Below are 22,928 nucleotides of genomic sequence, written 5' to 3' on the forward strand. Positions count from 1 at the left end.
TAACCAGTGAAGTGATGCTAAAACAGGTATGATGTGTGTTCTTTTGTTAATGTGAGTTAAAAAGCCTTGCAGCAGAGTTCTGAACAGCCTGGAGATGGTAAAGCTCCTTCTTGCTCAAACAAGTAAAAAGGCTGTTACAGTAATCTAAATGAGAGGAAGTGAAAGCATGAATGATCATCTCCAACTCAGCCTAGTGTTCTTAATTTGGAAATATTTCTCAGTTGGAAGAAACAGTTTCTGGCTAATTATTTAGAGTGGTACTCCAAGGACATCGCTGAATAAAAAATAAAATGAACGGTACAGAATATCATCTGCATACAGATGGTAAGATATGTCACTGAATCGGCTAATTATCTGTCCTAGAGGATATATATATATAAAAGCTCCAAAGGGAGTGGCAGCTGATGTTTTTATTAATGCAGAATGCATTTATAAGAAATTCATGTAAATGATATGTGTTCCCTTTTTTATTCTATGATATATTAAGCTTACCAGTGTATATATTTAAAATGGTTTGCATTATAAATGTCCAGATGTATGACAAATTTAAATTTAAGTATAAATATTATTTGCATCATCTGGCTATCTATTATAGATATTTGTATGCTGTTGCAATTATTTACATACATATCTGTATCTCTATTAAACTCACCTACCATTTGTTATAATATAGTGGACCATAAGCCTGAGTCAGACTTTTGCTGAATTCCTACAGGCTGCATTTTTCTTTGCTTCTTAAGCTCCCCACATCTCACTGAATGTTGTGGTATATTTGCAGGTCCTCACACTCCCAGTTAACATATGGAGAAATGTTTGAGTAGTCTAATTATGCAGATTGTACAGATTTTCAGTTTAAAATAAGACAACAGACTTTTTTTCTGAGGCACTGAGGTTGTTACCCTTTTGTTAAATGCTTGCTCTGCTTAGTGGGTGGTAACTGACATACTGAAATGTATCGAAGTAAGGCTAATTTCAAGCCTAGAAGTAGAAGTCCTATTTATTTTCCGCATCAAAATGTGAGGTACAGGGCTCGGGACGAGCATTCAGTTCTCCCAATTCACTACACTAAAAAAATCCTGTTAAAAAGTAAGATGTAAAAAGTCAAAGTTAAGAGGGAGTTCATGAAAACTTCTGGAAGGAAGTCTACTACAACTAAGAGGGAACACTTTTGGAAGAAACCTGCAGTACAACAACTCACCATAGAATTATGTTGTCAGCAATGCAAATGTCAGAAAAAACAATAATTATCAGAAATTAAACTAATTATAGTCAATACCCATAACCCTTTAAAACCTTTAGTGCCATTAAGTCCCAGTCCTCAGTGCTTCTTTGTTGAGAAAGCCCTTCAGATGTGAATTTAAAATAGGGAAATGTTTCTGCAAACTGCAGCTCTGCCCACAGGAAACATATTATTTACAAATGTTTGAAAAGTCTGCAGTTAATGTTGTGCAAACAAGATATTCAGGTATATTTAAATGTCATTCATGCAACAGTTTTTGTTGGCGATTCCAACTTTTGCCCTCATAGTTGTTTTATTAGTGGTGGGTGGTTCGTTTCCTGGCTCTTCCAGTCTGTATGTCAAAATATCCTTGGGCAAGATGTTAACCCCAAATTTCTCCGATGGTGGTGCAGTTGGTGTTTGAATTTTTGTGAATGTTAATTTCTGTTTCTGATGAGCAGTTAGCACTTAACATAGCAGCCTCTGACATCAGTGTATGATTGTGTGAATGTGACATGTACTGTGAAGCGCTTTGAGTGGTGGGAAGACTAGAAAGGCGCTGTGTAAGTGCAGTCCATTTACCATATTTTGAAGTACATATAGAGTATTTCCATGTTAACCTACTTTATTACTTTGTTATAATACTTCCTTCACCACTGGTGATTGGGAGTATGTAATAGATTTGGCTGGCAAGAGCAAATGCTCTTGAGTGAAGGCTGAAAACCTCATAATTTAAGTAATTGAAGTTTTGAGCAGCACACCACAAAGCTTGTGCAATCATGTTTTTATCAGCTTAGAAATAAATCAAAAATTCAATCTATGTTAAATTTTAAGGACACTGAGACCATATTACACGCCTTTATTTCATCACACCTGGAGTACTGAAATAGCCCTTTTTACTGGCTTAACCCAAAAATCTATTGATCGACTCCAGACTGTCCAGAACTCAGCTCAGCCCAGGCTTTCAACCATAACAAATATATCAACTCTCAACAGATGGCTAAAGAGACCCCAAAGGAAGAGGTAAAAGGTTTGCTTTCCCTAAGTGTTTCTGGGCAGTTCGATCATAAAACTTGCCACCTCTGGTGCAGCAGCCAGATAAGGCTTGGTGCCTGACTGTTAAAATGACAAATAAACACTAACCAGAGATTACAAACAGCCTATCAGAACTCTTTTGGAAAGAGGGCAGGAAACCCTAAACTGCCCCCCCCCCCACACACACACGTAACCATATCAACTGACTTCCCTCTTTGTTAATTACCTCACATCAAAGGGTATTCTCCTCTTCACGCCCAGACGTGAGAAACTCCAGGACACCAGAGGACAGCCCTTTTGTGTCTCCTCAAAACTAAAAGCATTTCCTTATTTAATTAAATAATCTTTAAGTTACTTAACTAGGTCTCTCCACTCCATTTGAGTAGTTATGTTACCATGTTGTTGTTAATATTGTCGTTGAAAAGAATCTAAATAAGTTAATTTTGCAGTGTTTTAATTTTCAGCAAGGTTACCCACCTCATTTTATGTTGTAACCAATGCTTTGTTCCCAACACTTTATGACACTTCCTTTAGAAAGGATATGATAAAGAAATGTCATCCTATACTCGATTAATTTTCCATCTCGAATTTAATGTTAAATAACTAAATTCCCCAGCTCCTGAGCAAAAGGTTGTTTTAGGATTAATCAAAGCTACACTCATGTAACCTGAGCTCCCCCAAGTGGACAAAATAAGTATTGCATGCCATCGTTCTGAAATGCCCTTTAATGTATAAATGTCACTCTGTATTTACCTGGTCATAATCTGATGCTATTTGTGTATCTTGCTTATATTCCCTAAGTAAGAACGTGTAACAGCCAACATTATCCAGAAAGCTAGTTAAGTTCCTCTCATCTGATGTGATTCCTAGGAAATGCTAACATTAAGGTTGAACTATTGACAATTGTTTTCCTTTTATCAAATGCTTAAAACTAAGAACGGTACACCCATTTGACAATTAAGGTTTGATTGTGGGAAGATATTTGATTACAATACACGCAAATAGATTTTTGAATAGACATATTAAAAGTTTAAAGAAAAGACAGTTTCTCAGGAAACCGGAAACAAGCCCTCAGGGGGAAAAAAAACTGCCCTCTGGGAACTACGCCACAACAAACAAAAACAGCGACACACGCTCTTGTTCGCTCTCTTCAACTGCACTTCGGCACGCGCCCAGTGTGCTCCCTCTCCCGGCAACACCCTAAGAAGTTCGACCCGGCGCAGCAAAGGCTCTTTGTTCGTTTCAAGCCACACACACAAAGCGCCGCGACCTTACTTGCTTTTTATTTTATTTTATTTTGTTTGTTAAAAGTTATCAGACCGTTAAGTTACACAATTTGAATTCAAGAACAACCAAGTTCTTTTTAAGCTTTATTTGTCGAGCTAACTTACACTGATCTCCGACGCCCGGGGCAACCACGTGGGCCCACCAGCAGTAACAAAGGACGACCACACCTATAACCTGAGCCAGGGTTGTAAAGGCCCCCACTGCCAGTTTCTTCAATAAGCTGACAAAAGACGGACCTCCGGAGCAATTCCCTGGCAGAGAAAGTGACGGCTTTAAGCTGTCCTAACCCGAGAACGTGCGGAACTCCGCCAGCGTTAGGCCGCCGACCAGCAAGTTTGTTAATAGATTATCTTTAACTCTTAAAACTCATAGCTTGCGTTAATTAGCTGCCCGTATGAGTCAAATTCTCCCCACAATAGAACTCCACATTCTCATTGTTTAGCCATTGTTTATTTCTTTGATGTATATTTAACCGCATTTATGTCACCTTAGTTAGTTAATAAATCTCACTGTAATCAAAGGAATTGTGTGTGTGTTGCCTAACTCCAAGTCCCTGTCATGAGAATTTACCCCTTTGATATGAGACTGACTGATTGATTTAAGATAATTGAGCAATTGTTAACTAACTGATCATTAGTGAATAATTGTATATGTATTTTTAACCATTAACCATACCCAGGGAATCCCGAGACTCTGGGCCAATGGAATCTCGGGTGGTGCCCCTCCCAGAGATTTATGAATTAATATTCTCAGAATATTAAAATTCATATTTTTGTATTAATTCTCATAAGTTTATTAAAACATAAGTAGACACCTGCTTCCAGGTATTTTTTTTCATATCACCTCACCTCCATCGAGGTTCCAAGCGAGCTGAGGGATACAAAAATGTAGCGTGAAAACAGGACAGACTGCTGATTGGTTAGAGAGAATCGTCACTATTCACTCCATCATCATTGCGTGCGCCAAACAGAGGCCAGCAACAGAAAGTTTTATATTTTACAGTTTTCGTATGTTAATTCATTACTAAATCCATTTCTGAAAAAGTTTTGAGGTGAGAAATCTGCTGTGTAGATTTCGAATACTGACAGTTTTAGGAGAAGTGATGGCGGAGCAAAAATATGCTTGAATATTTTCGGAGTTAAGGAGCTCCGCCAGTGGCTGCGGGGGATGCCTGTGCTGTGTGGATCGCTGGTGTGTGTGTCGCATTGAACATTACGTCGCGGCTGTTGTGTGTAGCGTCGCTATGACGACAAGCTACGTACTATCTCTGGTACTATCTGCAATGGAAAACAGAGCAGGGCCGAGTAGAGTCGAGTCTATCGATTTGCGCTATGGTAGCATTTTTCGGCAAGGCAGCATAGATCGTCACAACACCGGCAACAGGTCAACGTTTAGTCCTAAAAGAGAAGCAACTCCGACTCTGTTTGGGCCTGGAAATTTACAATCACACCCTGTATGTATGCTTTATTGGTTGTGAATAATATTTAAAATAAACACGGCAATGTAACTTCACAGACTGTTCAAGTGCGGAGTTGTTGTAAACGTTGGCTGACACAGCTAAAGTTATAGCTATAATGCTAACGTTACACCCGATGTGAAAGCTACTGAGCAAACGTTCGAATTGTTTGGCCAATTTTTTATGTAAAATTGAGTTTAAATATGGTGATTTATGTAGTGGTTTATGGTAAGATGTGGAACAATGATGTTGTGTGGTTGTGGACTTCAGTAACTTATAGCATCTGCTAGGTTACGGTCGCAGTCTGAAGCGGCTTTGATTTGGATCACACTACCTTCTCTGCTTCTGATTGGCTAGTAGTCCTTACCAGGGAACTGCGCATGTGCAACTCCTAACAAAGATTTTGTACAAGTAAGATGCATCACTCTGTAGCTCAAGAGCGGAGCGTACAACATTTTGGCTTAATGGACTTTGCCATTGTTCACGTGGTTTAAAAACACAAACACCGGAACAGCTTGTTCTGATTATTTCTGGCATCTTCTATTGCCACTTTGTGTTAACTTGCTTATTTTGTTAAGATCTGCTGTTGGAGTGTTATAGATATTGAACCGCTCTTGGACCCTGCCTTTTTTGCACTGATATTGAATACTGTTATACTAGATAGAAAATCCCTTTTTCATGCAGTTATTAAGGCCTTTTGCCATTTTCATGTTTCTCATATCTGACTTGTTCCTTTTCTGCAAAAAATATCCCTAGGACTGAGCACTATTAAATGTTTTACATTTTGCTGGATTCCTGTTTTAAATGGTGATGTAATCCAGGTCCCAGGATGGGACCTGTAACATGTTCTTGGAGGGGATGTATATGTGTGTATATTGAGATTGTAAATGGAATCGTTCTCATTTTTTTCCTCTGTACTTGGAAGATGGAGGCATCTGCATCACAGCGTCTGTTATTATTACTATTATTGTTATGTCTTATAGATATATAAGTATAATATGTATTGCTTTTTTATCCTTAATCTTTCCTTCTATACTCCTTATATTAGTCTGTCCACATTTACTAGGATTTAGGTCAAAGCTGTGAGATTGTTTTGGTGTTTTCCTTTCTTGCTGTTCCTCTCCTGTCCTTGAATGTGCATTCAAGGATGGGAGAGTATCTGTTCCCCAAAACATAGACTGTAAATGATTATGCATCCCTTTGCTCGGGGTCAGACTTTAGTAACTGTCCTAGGAGACAGAACCTCTGACCAAGCTGATTAACGTTGTAGCAGCCTACTTCTCTGTCATTCTCTTTTTATTAATAATTTCTTCAAAGTCAACGGTTGGTTTTTACTCAATTATTTACTTAATCCCTCCCCAGCCACATACAATTTCCACGACAATTTGGCACCCCAGATGGGACGGCCGAGGGATTTGGACTCTGTTGAAGGACAGAAGCCGACTTATATATGGTAAAATCCTCCGTACAGGGAGAAGCTGTGTTAAGCAGAACCCTGATCTTCACTCCGTTCCACAGAGAAAGGGAAAAGAACTTACACGTGTCGTTGCCATCGTGTCCTTAGCAAGTCCATAGTTTCCTCAGCCTCAGCTTCTTGATTTAGGATGTAACCTGAAGGCCCCGAATCATTGTAGGTCCTTTCCTGTGACCTGTACTGCTGTTCCAGTAATCCATAGCCCTTGGAAAAGGCCCCGACAACACCAGTTAAAGGAAAAGCCTGTGGCCCTTGATGAGTAGGGTAATATGGGGTAAGAGGCCCCCCCAACGGTAATTCACTTTTTTTCTCAACATTTCTTTCTGCTGCCCCTAGTCTCACTGAACTAAAAATGTTCTGTTTCATCACAATTTTTGTGTTATTGATAATAACTGTGTTAAAATTTATAATTGTGTTAAAGTTATTTGATAAAAGCCATTCTGACCTAAGTTGATCTAATTTTTATGTGTTAAAAAAAGCAATTTCTTTTTATTGTGTTCAATTTATATATGTATATGTACATTAAGGGGAGCCTTAAGATAAGTTATGCAATTGTTTACAGTGAAAGAGTTTTATAGTTTTTGGTTAAAGTAGTAAAATGCTAGATTTGTTTAGGGTAAGACGCCCCCCACCCTGGTCGCCGTCCTCCTTTATGGTTGATTGTCTGTAAGTTAGATGTTATTTAGACACTGGATAGACCCTTTAGCCTAGCAACTTCACTATCAGAAAGTCTGTGGTAAAATTCTGAAGTTAGAAGCTCACATATGCTCACATTTCTAGCTAGCTGAGAAGCGCGGATTTTACCTCAGACTTGCTGTTAATGAAGTTCCAGCAACCTCACTATTTAAAACTCTGAGAAATAAATTATAGGAAAGCTAATAACATAAGGCAAGGAAGGTTTATTTCTACAACATAGGTCTATAATCCCCTTGTTTTTAACCACCTACTTGTTTATTTTATCTGTAATTTGCACCTATAGTGATTTCACACCATAGAGGGGGCATCTTACCCCAGTGAAAAATGCCTTTTCCCTAAAAAAAATACATTTGATTGAATTCAAATTAATTTCTCAACTGTATGTATTTATTTTACTTTATATTATGTTACCCTAAGCATCGCCATCTCCAAGATACAAAAAACCCTATAAAATATTATTTTATGTGTCAGCAAATAGACATTGAGCTTAGGGGGGCGTCTTACCTCACACTACCCTACCCAAATCCCTGGCTCCAGGTGAGGGAGAGTAGCTGTGGCTACAAAGGGCAGCTGTGAAGGCAATGTCACTTGTGCACATGGGGAAAAAAATGTATTGCTTCACCAAAACATTGTGTTATACTGTTACAATTTTACAGCACCAGCACTCTGTAAGTTGCTGATTCCATCACCCAGGAAGAAAACAGAGATGAATTTCAGTTATTAGGCTTGTTAGGGCTTTGGCCACTACTCTGGCCTCCTGTTTATGGAAAATTTTAACCTACAAGTACAAGACAGTATTTCTCCTCTCTTATTTCTGCTCATGTCCTCTCCTCTCTCAAAACTGCGGCTATGACCCCTGTACTGAAGAAACCTGGTGCAAATCTCAACGACCTAAATAATTTCAGACCAATCTCCAACCTGCCATTTATCTAAAAAATCTTAGAAAAAACTGTTGATAATATAATCATCTCATCAACAATAACCTCTATGAACAGTTTCAATCTGGTTTTCGGCCTCTCCACAGCACAGAAACAGCCCTAATCAAGGTCACCAGTGACTTACTAAGGGCTGCTGATTCTGGTCTTCTTACCATACTCATTCTTCTCGATTTAACTGCTGCCTTTGATACTATCTCTCACAGTATCCTGGACCATCTAGTATCCATTGGTATCATCAACACATCCCTGAACTGGTTCACATCATACTTGTCTGGCTGCACTCAGTTTGTACAACTTAAAAATGTTCAATCACAACCCTCCCCAGTCAACAGTGTTGTTCCCCATGGATCAGTCCTGGGACCCCTCCTTTTTATAATTTATTTATTTACTTCCCCTTAGTTCTATTCTCAGGAAATATAATATCAAATTTCACTGCTACGCTGATGACACCCAGCTCTACTTGTCCACCAAACCTACATCTATGCTCCATCCGTCTTCTCTAACTGACTGCTTAGATGAAGTTAAAACATGGTTCACTCAAAACTTCCTCAAACTTAACAATGATAAAACTAAAGAATTCTCCATGTTGGCTCCAAATCCACCCTAGCAAAATGTCCCCCCCCCCACGTCAAGAGTCTTGGTGTCATCCTCGATAGCACTTTCTTTTGAAAAACACATCAATAATCTTACCCGGTCTGCTGATTTTCACTTATGCACCATCAATCGCCTTCGTCCTTCACTTACACTGCTACTCTCATCCATGCTCTTGTCATTTCCCGTATTGATTACTGTTAACTCCCTTCTCTCTGGTCTATCTCACAAGTTCATTCATAAACTCCAACTGGTTCAAAACTTTGCTGCTCGTACTATCACCAGAACCCCAGTCTCTGAACACATTACTCCACTTCTAAAACAACTGCACTGGCTTCCTGTTAAATACCATATGGTTTTAAAGTTCTTCTTCTCACCTTCAAAGCACTCCATAATCTTGCTCCTCCTTATGTCTCTGAACTCCTTCAGCCCTAAACCCCATCCCGAACTCTCCGATCCTCTTCTTCCTCACTACTTTCCATTCCTTCTGCTCACAGGTCCACAATGGGGTTCAGAGCCTTCAGCTATTGTGCAACTCACCTTTGGAACTCCCTCCCTCTATTCATCCGTAGTCCCTATCCTCCTTTAAAACTTTGCTCAAAACCCACTTATTTCAAAAGGCCTACCCCACATAATTCCACCTTCCACCTGAATTGCTTTTTTAAATTGTTCTATTTTATCTTAATCTTTAAATTGTATCATGTTTTGATGTATTATTGTATTGCCTCCTTGAAATGTATTTTAACTGTTTTAATCTGTAAGGTGTCCTTGAGTGCTTTGAAAGGCACCCACAAATAAAATGTATCATAGTATTTCATTTATTCACATGGTCAAAGACAAATTTCTGTCACTTGTGACAGACAATAAAGTTTTTCTTATCTTATCTGTTAGTTCAATTCACCATAAGATCACATCTGGATCTGTAGAGAAAACACAAATTTTTACAGCATGAGATTTTGAGTTTGTCAGTAACAGTTTTTCTCCACAATCTCTCTAAGATAGCATACTTTTTCATGCATGCTCTTTTACTATTCTTCTTTTTATTACTATTATTATTATAACTATTATTGTTATGTCTTATAGATATACATGTATTGTGTTTTTTATCCTTTAGCTTTCTTTCTTCTGTACTCCTTACGTTAGTCTATCCACATTTACTAGGATTTAGGTCAGAGCTGCGAGATTGTTGCCATACTGTAATTACTATAGAGTAGGCTACTGTAGATTACACAGCTACCCGAGAACAGCAGACACTTGACTGTGTTAAATGAGTTTTGCCTTGGGTATATCATTATACTGTCTACCTGCCATTCACCATGAAGTGCTGTCACTCAGACAACTCTTATTTGTTAGATTTTTCTGGGAAAAACTAATTACATATTAAGACTTATGTATCTGTCAGTTTGGATTCTTAAGTTGATGTCAAATGTTTGCCTTGAATTATGTGTCTCCCTCCTATCCAGCTCTGCTGTTCTGTTCAAAAGCTTGAAATAATTTAACAATATAGATTTCCTTCTAAAAGTAAACAGTAAATATGTCTTCGCTGCATCAAGTTAAAGACAATTTGATACTTGGACTTTAAGCTGGAGTTTAAAGAGGAGCAGATGGAAACCAGTATTCACAGGCATGCACATCTAGAGAATAGCATATATCAGAATTTAGACATCCTCTGACAAAAGCTCACATGGGGCCCTCAAGAAGCAATAAAAGTTTTGTTACACAAAACCATATTAAAGTATATTTGCATACATTAATAATTGAGTTATAGCTGATAGGCTAATCTGTATTTGTGACTGTGTTAAAATTTGTTACATCTAGAGGTCCCTCTTGTGGCTAAATTACCTCACAGTCTGTCAGTTAGGTAACCTCACATAAATCTGCTTCAGAGAGTCCCCAGAAACTCAGGGATCTTCCCATTAGAACATTTCTCCCTCAGCGGTATGGCAGGCTATCTGGGCAGGCTATGCCGTCTTCCTCGAAAGACTACTTTACGAGCAACCGAGGAGCGTGGCAAGTGGGGTAGCAAAAAGGAGTTCATCCTGTCTGTGGCTGGTGCCATTATTGGGCTTGGAAATGTGTGGAGATTTCCATATTTGTGCTACAAGAATGGTGGTGGTGAGTATTTCTGTTTATTATTCTGTCAGTTTAGTACTCTTGCTCTAACCTCGACTTTATAAAAGTGTAGCATATAGGGTCAGACCCTACATGCAAACTTTTTTAACTCTTTCATTGTTGTCCATCATCTAGAGAAACAAAGAAATTGATTGTCATTTTTTCATTATTTACCAATTTTTAATATATTTATTTATTTTTGCTTTAATTGTTAGGTTGCCTCTTGAAACTGATGCTTTAAAATATTGAAAGACTGGTGATTTAGAAACCAATTCATAGTGGATAGAGGGAAACTGCACTTCTTAAGCTTAAAAACAGTAATTTTCCATGTGATAAACTGATGAATGCATTATTATATTATTATTCAAATTCATATTCAATTATTACGTTCATACAAACTTTTATCTCTGTACTTTCAGACACAAACTCTGAAGGCTATGCACTGCATTCTCTCCTATTTTCCGCATGTGTCTCCCTCTCCATATTCACATGTGATGATTAAGGATTTGACAGGTTATAAAAGGCTATGAAAATACTGTACTGTCTGTGTTTGTGCAAAAGGAACAGTCACATTCTTTGCTGAATTCCAACAGGCTGATTTCACATTTCTCAAATTGAGCAGATACTGAAATTCAATCTATTACACAAGGAAAGTAGGAAAGTAAAGAAGTGACCAAAAACAGGTCATCATTCTGTAAGCCTATATGTTAGCCCATTAGGCCACTGCATTGATATATTACCACTCAACCACAGATCAGGCTGTTCAATGCTACAAGTGGGCTCAGTACAAGTAAGTAGTAGCCTTGTTACTCGAACCCCGTACTCAGTTTGAAAAAGCACAATTTGAGTTGACCTTTTAATAATGCTATGGTAGCCTACAACAAGTAGCCTACAACTGAATAAATGAAAGTGATATCGATCTTCTCATTTATCAATAAAAAGGCAAACAACCAAAGGCCCCGCATCACACAAAACAGACCACATGTTAAAACCATCATTGGTTTTGTAGACATCTCTTTTAAAAGTTGTCAATAAGTAAACACAACACCTGTTGAAAAACACACATTAACACAGCAGTTCATATTGAGAGTGGAGGCAAACAGAGTGGAGACATTTCCACATTTGTATGTATTTTACTAGAAAACTAGCAATATATCTGCCATGTCAACCGTAAAATAGACAGAGTGGGAGCAAGAAGGATATTAAGAAGTGTTCCAACTGAACATACACCTTAAACAGACATTTGAAATATGTTAATTTCAGCTAATTGATTAGTCAAGCAGCAGACAGTAGTCTGCAACGATTCTCATAATCTGTTGTTTAATCAATCAAAAAACGCCAAACATCCTCTGCTTCCAGCTTCTGAAATGGAAGGATTTACTGCATTTTTCTTTTTCTTTACCACGGTAAATAAAATATCTTGGCATTTTAGACCGTCAACGTATTCACCACACTTCTCAAAATGTTTGAGGGTTCCTTTAACAAAAGCCCCTGACCACACACAGCAGACTATGTTTAATTTCTTTTTCAGCATAAAGGTGAGGATGACACTTTAGTACCTTCTTAACTAGCTTGTTGAGCTTGTTAGCCTATCTTGCCCTCATGCTCCATCCCCAGCACACAGCAACATAAAAGCTCGCTAAAGTATTTAGGAGTAATCCACCTTGACATCCTCCCCCGCAAGTCCACAATCAACTCCTTCATCTTGCTAATGTTCAGCTGCAGGCTCATCCAGGCCCCTGTATTCTGCCTCCTGTAGTCCACTGATCCACCGCACAGTCACCAGAGATCGTGGTACTCTTTATATGTATAGTATACCATGCATGTTTACAATGCTTTATCCACACTTGCAGGTGCATTCTTCATTCCTTATGTCCTGTTCCTTGTGACCTGTGGCATTCCTCTGTTTGTACTGGAGACGGCGCTGGGCCAGTACACCAGTCAAGGAGGAATCATGTGCTGGAGGAAAGTCTGCCCCTTGTTTGAAGGTCAGGTACACCAGCCAGGATTGAGATGTACTGAGCAGAGTTTAGCAAGTTAAAAAAGTATTACTATGGCAATGCACTGTTAACATTTTATGTTGTTTTCAGGCATGGGATACGCCAGCCAAATTATCCTTTTCTATGGATGTATCAGCTACATTGTGATTATAGCCTGGGCTTTTCTCTACTTTTTCTCTTCCTTCTCTGGCAAGCTGCCATGGGCCTCATGTAATAACACATGGAATACAGGTAAATGATTTGTGAAAGTATTGAATTTGAAAGTATTAAAACTATTATTTCTCTCCTACACATGCCACTAACTATTTGTGTCCTAATTATATTTCTTTTAACTATATTAGGGCTGCTTCTGACTAGTAGTATTCGTTGAAGCCATTAGTCAACTAGACATCACAGATTTATGATATTTATTTAAAAATATTTTTGGGGGGTATCAGAGAATGGTTTGAGTTCCCGGCAGAGTAAGAATTTTACATTGTTAATATTGTGCTACATTACAGAGAAATACAAAACCGTAATAATGAGCCTTTAAAATATTAAAAAGGAGCACGGACCAAGTTGCCTGTTAACAACATGATTCTGAATGTCAGAACAACCAGCAAGGAGATGTTTTGTTGTAATTTGTGTACAACACTTTATTTTAACACAGTATAACATCAGACAAGTCTCCTTGTTCAAAACACGGAAATAAATAACTTCCACCTTCACATGAACAACTACTTGCCGACTTATTAATGCGATGAATGATGTATAACTTTACTTAAAATTAACTTGCTATAAACCCGCTCTTCTCTGCTTGATGCCTCTCCTGTCCTGTCTCTGAACCCGCCTTGTCTTCGTCGACCCCGGAGGGAGGGTCCTGGTCTGAGAAGCTGTAAATCATCGTGATACTGTATTCTCTGTTGTCAAACTGGCCTCCGTCTGGAGGCTGTGTTCGGCCCCGGGCTGTGTTCACTGAGAGGCTGCTGAGCCGGTTCCGTTGCCCGCTCGCTTGGCTTCAGTTCTGGTGCTAATTATGGCGCTGGTCCAAAGCTCCTGTGCTAGTTGTCTAAAGCAACACAAACACTCCCCCTGTACTCTAAGATTCCAGTCCAGGTAGAATCAGCTAATAGGACTGCTAAATGAACTAACTACCTAATGGCAGAGCATACAGTTAGCAGCAGTGCAATGTATAATAATACATTTATGACCACATAATAAGATCCACGTCCATGGCACCAACAAGCAGTGCGCTGTTAAGTGACTTAAGGTCAGAGTTGCAACACTCTCCTGATACTTTTTTTTGCTCTGGTCCTAACGACAACGCTCCCAAATGGAGTTTGAGGTTGTTGAGGGTTTTTTTCAGTGAAAAGATTGTCATGTAAGAATCTTTTTTTCGGCCAATCGTTGAGTCTACCATTAAGGGGCAATCCTAAAGTGTATTTAAATTAAGTTGAAATGTCATGTTATGAAAAATAAATAAATGCAAATGTTAAATGACATACTAATAAGGAAAATGTTGTTTCATTGTATTTACAATCAAGTATGGTGGCAGGTAATTGGAATTTAGTCAAACTAGTTACTGGATCACTCATTCAATTCATTTATCATGTAGAACTGATCTAATAATGAATTAACCATGAACTTTCAGTTTTAACTATGTTTAACAATACTTTGATATATTTCAGATTCTTGTGTGGTATTGAACAACTATAATGCCACTGCTAACTGGACCTCGCCCATGAATGCTTCCTCATCTGTAGTAGAGTTTTGGCAGTAAGTTTTCACGACACTGAATTTATTTGAATGTCACATATTATCAATGGATAACAACTTAGACATGACTTTGAATGGGTTAAAGTTCAAACATCCATCATTAAGACTGAATACAATCTAAATCTGAAACCACTGGCTCTGCATTTTGGTGCAGATAGAAAAATAGAGCTTTTCCAAAATTACATCAAATGCCTGTTGGTAGACAAGTATTGTCTGGCAGTGGTTGGGTGTGAACAAGCTGTGTGTAACTCACTGACATCTCTGTTAATTGCGTTGTACGTGTTAGGGCAGGACTGCTTCCAAATTACAAAATTGTATAACTGAGTGGGTGTACAGGGCCTCAAATAACTTTGGAACGTCTCTTATACACAAATTTAACCTTTAGATCTGTTGAGTAATGGAGATCATTTGACCTGTACCAAGGCAGGAAAAGACAAATCCAGTACAACCTTTGACTAAATAGCAAACATGACTGTGTTTGATTGACATCTTTAGCACACGTGATATTACTTGTTGCATCAGTTAGGGCGGGACAGTTTACACCTGATGCATACTCCCAGCATTGCTCCCCCTGAGATTACCTTGAAGAGGGGTCTAACCAGCCAGGATAATTAAAAACACCTGTGTACTGTACTGAAGGTGTGAATGTCTTACATTGCACATTCAGGCATGTATTATCATGAATAGTTTGCTGAGCTTCAACATCAATAGACCTTTTATGATGGACTTATTGACTTGTTAATCACAGGTCAGGTGTAACTAATAAAATTATAAATGGCTGCATTACATTGAAGTGTGCCAGTGCCAGGATTCTGGGATTTTGCATGATGGCTTCTCTGGACATTTAAACGTACTGAACCTATCATTATTAGTTACACCTGCAATTTTTTAAAATACACAGAGTTGAGACTTGCTTATCATTTTCTAACCTTTTAGGTCAGTTGACATCCCAGTTTTTCAGAGAGAGCATAAAATTTTACAAAGACGGTATAAAGTAGCATAGATGTATATTTCCTCAAATAATTGGTTGATAATGCTTTGTTCCTTACAGACTACGAGTGCTAAAAATATCCACCGGCATAGATGCCTTAGGAAGCGTACGGTGGGACCTTTCTTTATGCCTTCTTCTGGCCTGGATCATCTGCTACTTTTGTGTCTGGAAGGGAGTGAGATCCACAGGAAAGGTAAGACTTTCCCTCACTCAGTTTAATTTGTGAATTTAATTTCTTTATTTTTACTTCGCTGACTCAGTAAAATAATTTTCAGGAGGTTGCCACTCACCTTTATTACAGTATGAAATGCTGGTCATTTGTGCATTTGTAGTTCATTATACAAGTATGTCTTCTCCAATTATATGTCAACTGTCTATTGGGGCAGGCAAGCCCTAACAACGCAGGCATACACTAATTATGTTGGCTTAAATCGCACTTTTTTTCCTCAGGCAGCTGCCAAATTGCCCTCTGGAAGGCGCTGTATAGCAGCTGCAGCAACTAAGAACATTTACAAAAAGTCATTCATATCAAATGAAATAATCTTTCTAAATTCATAATGTCTCTACACTGGAATCCTATCCGTTATGGTCTGTACTGTGTATGTTGTGTTATTTATTGTGTTTTTGTATTGTGATTTTAAACGATGTGGTTTTTAATCAGCCTGTGAAGCCAAAGACAAATTTCCACATTTGTGGACAATGAAGACATTTGATTTGATTTGATTTGATTCAAAGCACAAGTTGGCTGTTTTGCCATACCTTACCATCTACTTAATTAAAACCAAAACACTTTTTTGGGAGGATACTGGTCTGCTAATTTTGCTCCAATTTAATACAGGTTTGGAAGCTATCAATTACATAAACGACCAGCTCCGCTCACTAATCCTCATGCACAATCTCCACTAAACTTGTAGGAAAACATAACATGATAAAAAAAAAATAGATCTGTACTTCTACTCTCTGGCATCTCTTTTTAGGATATTTGGAGTACATAAAATTAAGCACTCCCCAAAGGGTAAGGAAAGAGTGATCAATAGAAATCTCCACTAAATAAGAATGCTGTTTTACCGCTTAAGTTACCTCAGACCTGCTGCCACATGCAATAAAGTCTCACCTTCCACTCTCTGTCAAGCCCAGAGCATTGAAAGACAGTTTAAGGATAGATGTTTTTCACAATGGTGTAAAAAGTGGCTACAAGCCAATGCACTCATCTGTCAGTGGTTCAGTGGATAAGCAGGACTGGTGTGAGGTCTATGCTGACTAGCAAAATGTTTTGTGAGAGAGATGTTTGCAGTAGATCCTGGGTGACTGGGACCACATAGTTACCTAACGAGGTTCAATCCTGTATTTTTCCCCAATGCAAAAAAGTTCAAATTGAGACGCCCTGAATTTCTGCAGTCACTTGATAGGATTCAACTTCTTGATGATGAGCGTACAGCAGTATTGGTAGTAGTATCAGGTAGATATTTCCCAGGATAAGTCCTCAGTCACACAAGAAGTGACATGTTTTCATGATTTTTGCAGCAAGGGTGTGTAGATAATCCAGGGTGATAAAAAAAAAAAAAAAATCCCTCTACTGGCAACACTGTGGGGTTGTGCAAGAGTATCTTGGTGTTATAATGACTAACTTATATCACAACTTACAGTGTCCCGAGAAAACATTTTAAACATGGCTACAATCATAGTGTTGAGAATTATTGTGAGCCAGATGCCAGGTGCGGAGAAGAAGGTTTTCGGAGACTGACGAAGTTTTACACAGCAACGTTTAATGAGACTTGGCCAAGGAGAAACAGTGTCAGCATCCAACGTGTAAACACAAGCAATGCTAACACCAACATCTTTTGGTCCCTTTTTATGTTCCTGTCTTCCCCTTAGTGCCTGTAGGTTTCTCTATTAGGTTACCTTCCACCTAGAACAACTAATCTATCTGATGTTTAGATTCTAATGCTTCGCCATATTGGAATCTCTCACTATCCCTTAGTTGTACCCTTATCTGTGGAGTCAGTGTGTTCTTGTAAACATTTTTGTTGGACTGTAAGATTCCCAGAGAACACTGATATCTGCTAGCCTGACGTCTGAGCTACTGTCTCTAACTAATCAGTCTATTGTTGTCATCTTGACCAGAACAAGTACATGAGAAATACCTACAGCCATTAATGTCAGATAAACACTTAGGGGTCAGCTAAACTACTCTAAGCTAGACCTGTCTTACCTTTCCCTGTTACATCAACTAAGACACCTAAGAAATATTCCTAACACATAGGTTATACTTTATTATTCTTACATTTGTAATGTCATTTTTGCTTAAACGTAGGCTACCTATGTCACAGCCACATTCCCCTTCCTCATGTTGGGGGTGCTGTTTCTCAGGGGAATGACACTTCCTGGAGCCTTCCATGGCATCAAGTACTACCTGTACCCCAATCCTGCACGGCTCGCTGATCCGCAAGTATGTATTCTCATTTGCATTGTATTATTTTATAGAAAAGTAAGAGTGTTTTTGGTAAAATCATTATGTAACTGATATATAGGTTTGGATGGACGCCGGAACCCAAATATTTTATTCCTATGCTATATGTTTGGGATGCCTGACTACACTTGGGAGCTACAACAAGTACAACAACAACTGTTACAGGTGCGTACTACAAGATACATTATTTTTTGAGTGGGTGCAGTTGTATTAAGCTAGCAGCATCCAAATGTTTCATTTTTATGAGGCATACTATTTTATAGATAAAACACTCTTAACATCCCAAATCTGATGGATGTACTCTGGCACAACAAAAACCAAAACACTTTAAGATTATTTTTGTCAGATTTAATTTATTTGCATCCATCACCCATTATTTTTCCTTTAAGTTTTAAGGTGTCTGTAAGCCCTGTGTTACCAAGAAAGAAATAATGACGCAGTGCATTGTTTCTGATTTGCAGAGACTCCTTCTATCTTTGCTTGTTGAACAGCGGGACTAGCTTTATATCTGGCTTTGCCATTTTCTCAGTTCTGGGCTACATGTCACAGAAATCGGGCATCGACATTTCTTCAGTTGCTGAGTCAGGTACGAATGTGAATCTATTGAGTACTGAGTAGACTTTAAACTGAACAACTAAAGTTGTTTTATACATTACTGCCTTACAGATTTTGAGCATATAATGAAAATGAAAAGAATGTAAACTTTAAAATTACTCATTAATAGGAAATATTTAAACTTTTCAACTCATTTTTATTTTTACCTGTTGTGATTATGCTGCCTATAATCCTCAAATAAGGAACAATAAGGAAATAAGGAAGTGCAATAGATAAAAATATCAATTTTAACAGCAAAAAATCCTCAACTTTGTTATGACCCAAGTTGCAAAAACACTGTGGCAGACAGCAATGGCTTACTCACATTTGGTTTCACTCTGCAGGCCCTGGCCTTGTGTTCATAGTCTACCCACAAGCTGTGACCCTTCTTCCATGGCCTCAGGTCTGGTCCGTGTGCTTCTTCTCCATGATCATCTTGTTAGGAATAGACGGTCAGGTGAGCTGCAGCCTTCCTTACACCTCCCAAACATTTGCTGCAATGTTTCTTCTTTTGTTAACTTGTCCCGACACTAACTTGTCTTTCTGTCATCCTCCAGTTTGTTGGGCTTGAAAGCATCATGACCTCTCTAACAGATGTCTACCCTTCCCAGATCCGAAAAGGATATCGCAGAGAGCTTTTCCTGATGCTGATCTGTGCTCTTTGCTTTATGTTTGGCCTGTTATTGGTGTCAGAGGTAAGCTGGAAGCAGTCCATTTCATTGGTGGTCACATAAACAATTGAGCCATTTGCGGTCTGATCAATTAACCCCTAACTGGGAACAGATTTTTTTTCATTCTTACTGAGGACTAACTTCAGTGGGAGCTGTTTTGTGAGCACAAAATAAAATGTAATGATATCCTGTTTTAATTTTAGGCTGGAGCATACATTCTGCAGATCTTTGATCACTATGTCTGCAGCGGCCCCACTCTTCTTCTGATGGCAATCTTCCAGTCACTCATTATTGGATGGATTTATGGTAAGATAAAGTTGTCAGTGGTACAGCTGTCTTTGGTTTTTATGTTACATTGATACCACACTAATCGTACAACCTTACAACCAAAGCTGTGTCCCAATTCCATACTATGTATTGATTCTAGAGGCTTTAACTATATAGTGTTTTTGAAAATTTGGTTAAATTAAGAATACTAAAAGATCAGTCTTCATAGTTAATAGGCTTGATTAAGCTGTTAATGTTGAGACCATCCCACAAAGCAATGACAACGTAAACTGCTTGAAAAGAATGAAATTGTGGACAGTGTTGTTGCAGCTCAGAAACATCTTGGTAACCAACAGTACTGCGACTTTGAAATAACATTTTGCTGTGTATTTGTTCAATTTTATCAGCAAAACGTTGTTTTTTTAACTGTGAAAACTATTGGTGAAAAAACACAAATGCAGTGATGGTGATTACAAATCTAAGTTAGACCAAATATATTGTAGCAATGAATTTGTAAAGTAACAAAAAAAGCTGGAGTCACAAAAGTATATACCAAATGTCAAATTATTTACATTAATGAAACAAAGTACCATCAGAGACAGAATAACATTAAGTCTCCATTGTTCTACTGACCGCGTCATTTTCTGTTGGTGTGCCTATAGCAGATACTGTTTGACCTTAGATTTTTTTACCCACTTCAAAAACTGTGAATTTTAGTGTATATCCCATATAGTTTGTGTAATATAGAGCTGGGACAGAGCTTATATAATGTGTTGCTGTCCTAGGTGCTGAACGCTTCAGTGACAACATTGAGGACATGATCGGGTACAAACCTCTATCACTGATCAAGTACTGCTGGATGTTTGGCACCCCTCTTATTTGCAGTGTAAGAATAAGTTATGTTTATAAAAATTGACTTTACTTTTGATCCAACACTGTTTATATGTTTGTGATTTGTTTCCCTTTAAAGGGCACACTTGTGTTTTTGCTCCTGAGATACTCCCCCTTGAAGTTTAACAACTCCTACGTGTATCCTTGGTGGGCGTACTTGATCGGCTGGTTTTTGGCCATGTCGTCTCTTACAATGATTCCAGTGACCATAGTCTGCAAACTAGTCAAAGGAAAAGGGACTCTCTGGCAGGTCAGTGATGGTTGTTAGTGGGTGTTATTCTACAGTTTAGCATCAGAAATTTATTTCAAAAAATGTTGCTTGTAGTGCTTTTTTTTGTTGCATGCTGTTCTGCTGCAAGTGATATTCTTTGACAATATTAATTCCTTCCCCAAGCGTCTCAAGACAAGTTCCAGACCTGCAGATGACCTTCCAGTGATTGCAAAGGAAATGACATGCATCAGTGCCTCACTGCATGTCCCTGATGATGGAAAAATTTGCAACTTGTAACAAAATTTCAATCAACACACAAAATGGTATAGAGCAGGTTTTTACTATATATAGGTTTATGGTGGTATTTATGTTTATATTTATGGTGGTAGCATTCATTTCAGATACTGAATGTACAAAATTCTACATTGAGTTGCGCCCAATTTATACAACCCAAATCTGTAATTCCTCAAAACCTGAAGGACAACAATGGTGTTTCTGCATGATTTAGCACCTTCACTACAAACGCACAAATGAATGCAGTGGAAAGTTATTTAAACTCAGATTATATTTAGGCTGTTATTAAAGCACCTGCTGTAAATTTGAAATATTTCCGATAACATAATATTAGTGACTAAATAAGCAACAATCAATTTTAGGAGGAAAACAGTTTTACCTATTACTTGTTTAGAGATCAACACTTAAAAACTAAAAGCTAATCTACTTCATCAGGAAGGAGGTAGTTTCATCAGATTTAATGTCATCACTTTGTCAACATAATCAAACAGGGCATCAAGAATAAAAACATGAATTCAGGGCAGTGTTTTGATCTACAAGATCCTCTTCAATACATTGCTTTGAAAAGACAATTAAAGTATTTATTTGGAGCCCAACATTGTGTAGACTTTTGTCCTTTGTGCCCTGCATTTTTTGGTCTTGCCTCTATGTGACCAAGATTGTTCTACATTTTGCAGAAAATAGTGTCTTCATGTAGGACCTATCACTCACAATAAGAGGCTGGTAGAGAAAATGGATTTATTTGGCATTTAAAGGAATAGTTTGATATTTTTGGAGATACACTTTTTCTTGATAGATCAATTGTCATGTTGGCAGAGTTAATATGGAACTACAGCCAGAAGCTGACTGGAGAGACTCATTGGTGAATTAGTGGTCTTTAGAGGTGCCGAAGGCTTCTTTTTATACCATTTCACAGAGCCAGGCTAGCTGTTTCAACGCTGATCTTTGTCCTCATTCACCTCTTCTGTACAAGGTTTCCCGTCACATTCATCTGTGAAGTAATATAGTATGCGATTACCAGCATACTGTTCACACTTAAGTCTACTCAATCAAGACATGTCATGTCATCCAAGTCATGTGACTGGATCACATGATTGGGTTTGCCCAGTCTGAAGAGGTGTAGTGCCTTTTCATACTCAGAAATTCATGCTAGTCTAGTATGCATCCAGCCAGGCATTTCTTGCGTACACAAAATCCACATTTGTGCAGTTGCAACATACTCAATTTGACATCATACTTATGTTAGTATGCGATTATACCCATGTTCCTCCCCTTTGTTCTCCTCCTGTTTTTCAAACAGGCCTGAGCTGCAGTGATTGTTATTATAATAGACTTAGTCATTCATATGATTCCATCAGTGGACTTTCTGTAGGTCCTCACACTAGGGCATCATCACCATCGTTGCTGTCTGTGGTGTCAATTTTCAGACACAAGTCTCATTTATTTTCTATGCAGTATAAAGTATGGAGTATTTACTTCCTCGGCCTGTTAAATAAGTGTAAGCTACTTGCTGCTTTTAATTCCATTTCCTTGGATCACTATATTGATGAGGTATTTTTATATGACTTTTGTTTTTATACATGACTTTAAATTCGAATAATAAAACACTTTTTGGGGCAATATGGCTTGTTCATTTTCATTTTGTATGCATGTGAGTTAGGTTTTTATATTTTTTTACTTTAAATTTCTACTCTACACTACATTTCAGATGACAGCTACAGTTAATTTTTCAGATTAAGATTGTGCATGAACAAATGTATAAATTTATAAAATACAATGCATAATAGATAACAAAAACATTGTGTTTAGTCGGGACTCAGGTGTTAATGAGTTGTTAGCAGTTCCAACAAAGAGACATTTATTCTCTAAACTTCTCAGATGATTTCATGTAAATAACCGTACACTACCCCTTTAGTCATTTCACAATCCCTGAGATTTATCTTGTGACCTTTGGAGGGGACGCCACCCCTAAGTTG

The 22,928-nt window shown here is 38.1% G+C and overlaps 1 protein-coding gene across 2 annotated transcripts; it reads left to right on the forward strand.

Moving 5' to 3' along the window:
- The first annotated feature begins 10,535 nt into the window (after nucleotides 1-10,535).
- On the forward strand, nucleotides 10,536-22,514 carry slc6a11a (solute carrier family 6 member 11a). 2 transcript variants are annotated; one of them, XM_038697101.1, is made up of 14 exons: nucleotides 10,536-10,811; nucleotides 12,662-12,796; nucleotides 12,899-13,039; nucleotides 14,476-14,563; nucleotides 15,615-15,747; nucleotides 17,869-18,003; nucleotides 18,086-18,189; nucleotides 18,486-18,610; nucleotides 18,963-19,075; nucleotides 19,230-19,313; nucleotides 19,493-19,595; nucleotides 20,342-20,442; nucleotides 20,527-20,697; nucleotides 20,842-22,514. In XM_038697101.1, exons 1-14 carry the CDS (start codon nucleotides 10,637-10,639, stop codon nucleotides 20,953-20,955), a joined length of 1,722 nt encoding a protein of 573 aa, XP_038553029.1. In that variant the 5' UTR covers nucleotides 10,536-10,636; the 3' UTR covers nucleotides 20,956-22,514. The 2 variants fall into 2 exon arrangements, with proteins under 2 accessions (XP_038553029.1, XP_038553028.1); XM_038697100.1 differs by having other exon boundaries at nucleotides 10,547-10,811; nucleotides 19,176-19,313.
- The last annotated feature ends 414 nt before the right edge of the window (nucleotides 22,515-22,928 follow it).

Source organism: Micropterus salmoides, unplaced genomic scaffold, assembly GCF_014851395.1.
Source record: "Micropterus salmoides isolate LMB-PRFRI ecotype aquatic unplaced genomic scaffold, ASM1485139v1 Ms_hic_scaffold_4, whole genome shotgun sequence".
In the NCBI taxonomy this organism is placed as follows: Eukaryota; Metazoa; Chordata; class Actinopteri; order Centrarchiformes; family Centrarchidae; genus Micropterus; species Micropterus salmoides.

Bases quoted from the DNA above. Each gene is read 5' to 3' on its own strand.
- slc6a11a (XM_038697100.1), top strand. From the start codon at position 10,637: ATGGCAGGCTATCTGGGCAGGCTATGCCGTCTTCCTCGAAAGACTACT. The intron at 10,812-12,661 runs GTGAGTATTTCT...CCACACTTGCAG, and splicing joins GTGCTACAAGAATGGTGGTG to GTGCATTCTTCATTCCTTAT. The intron at 20,698-20,841 runs GTCAGTGATGGT...TCCTTCCCCAAG, and splicing joins GAAAAGGGACTCTCTGGCAG to CGTCTCAAGACAAGTTCCAG.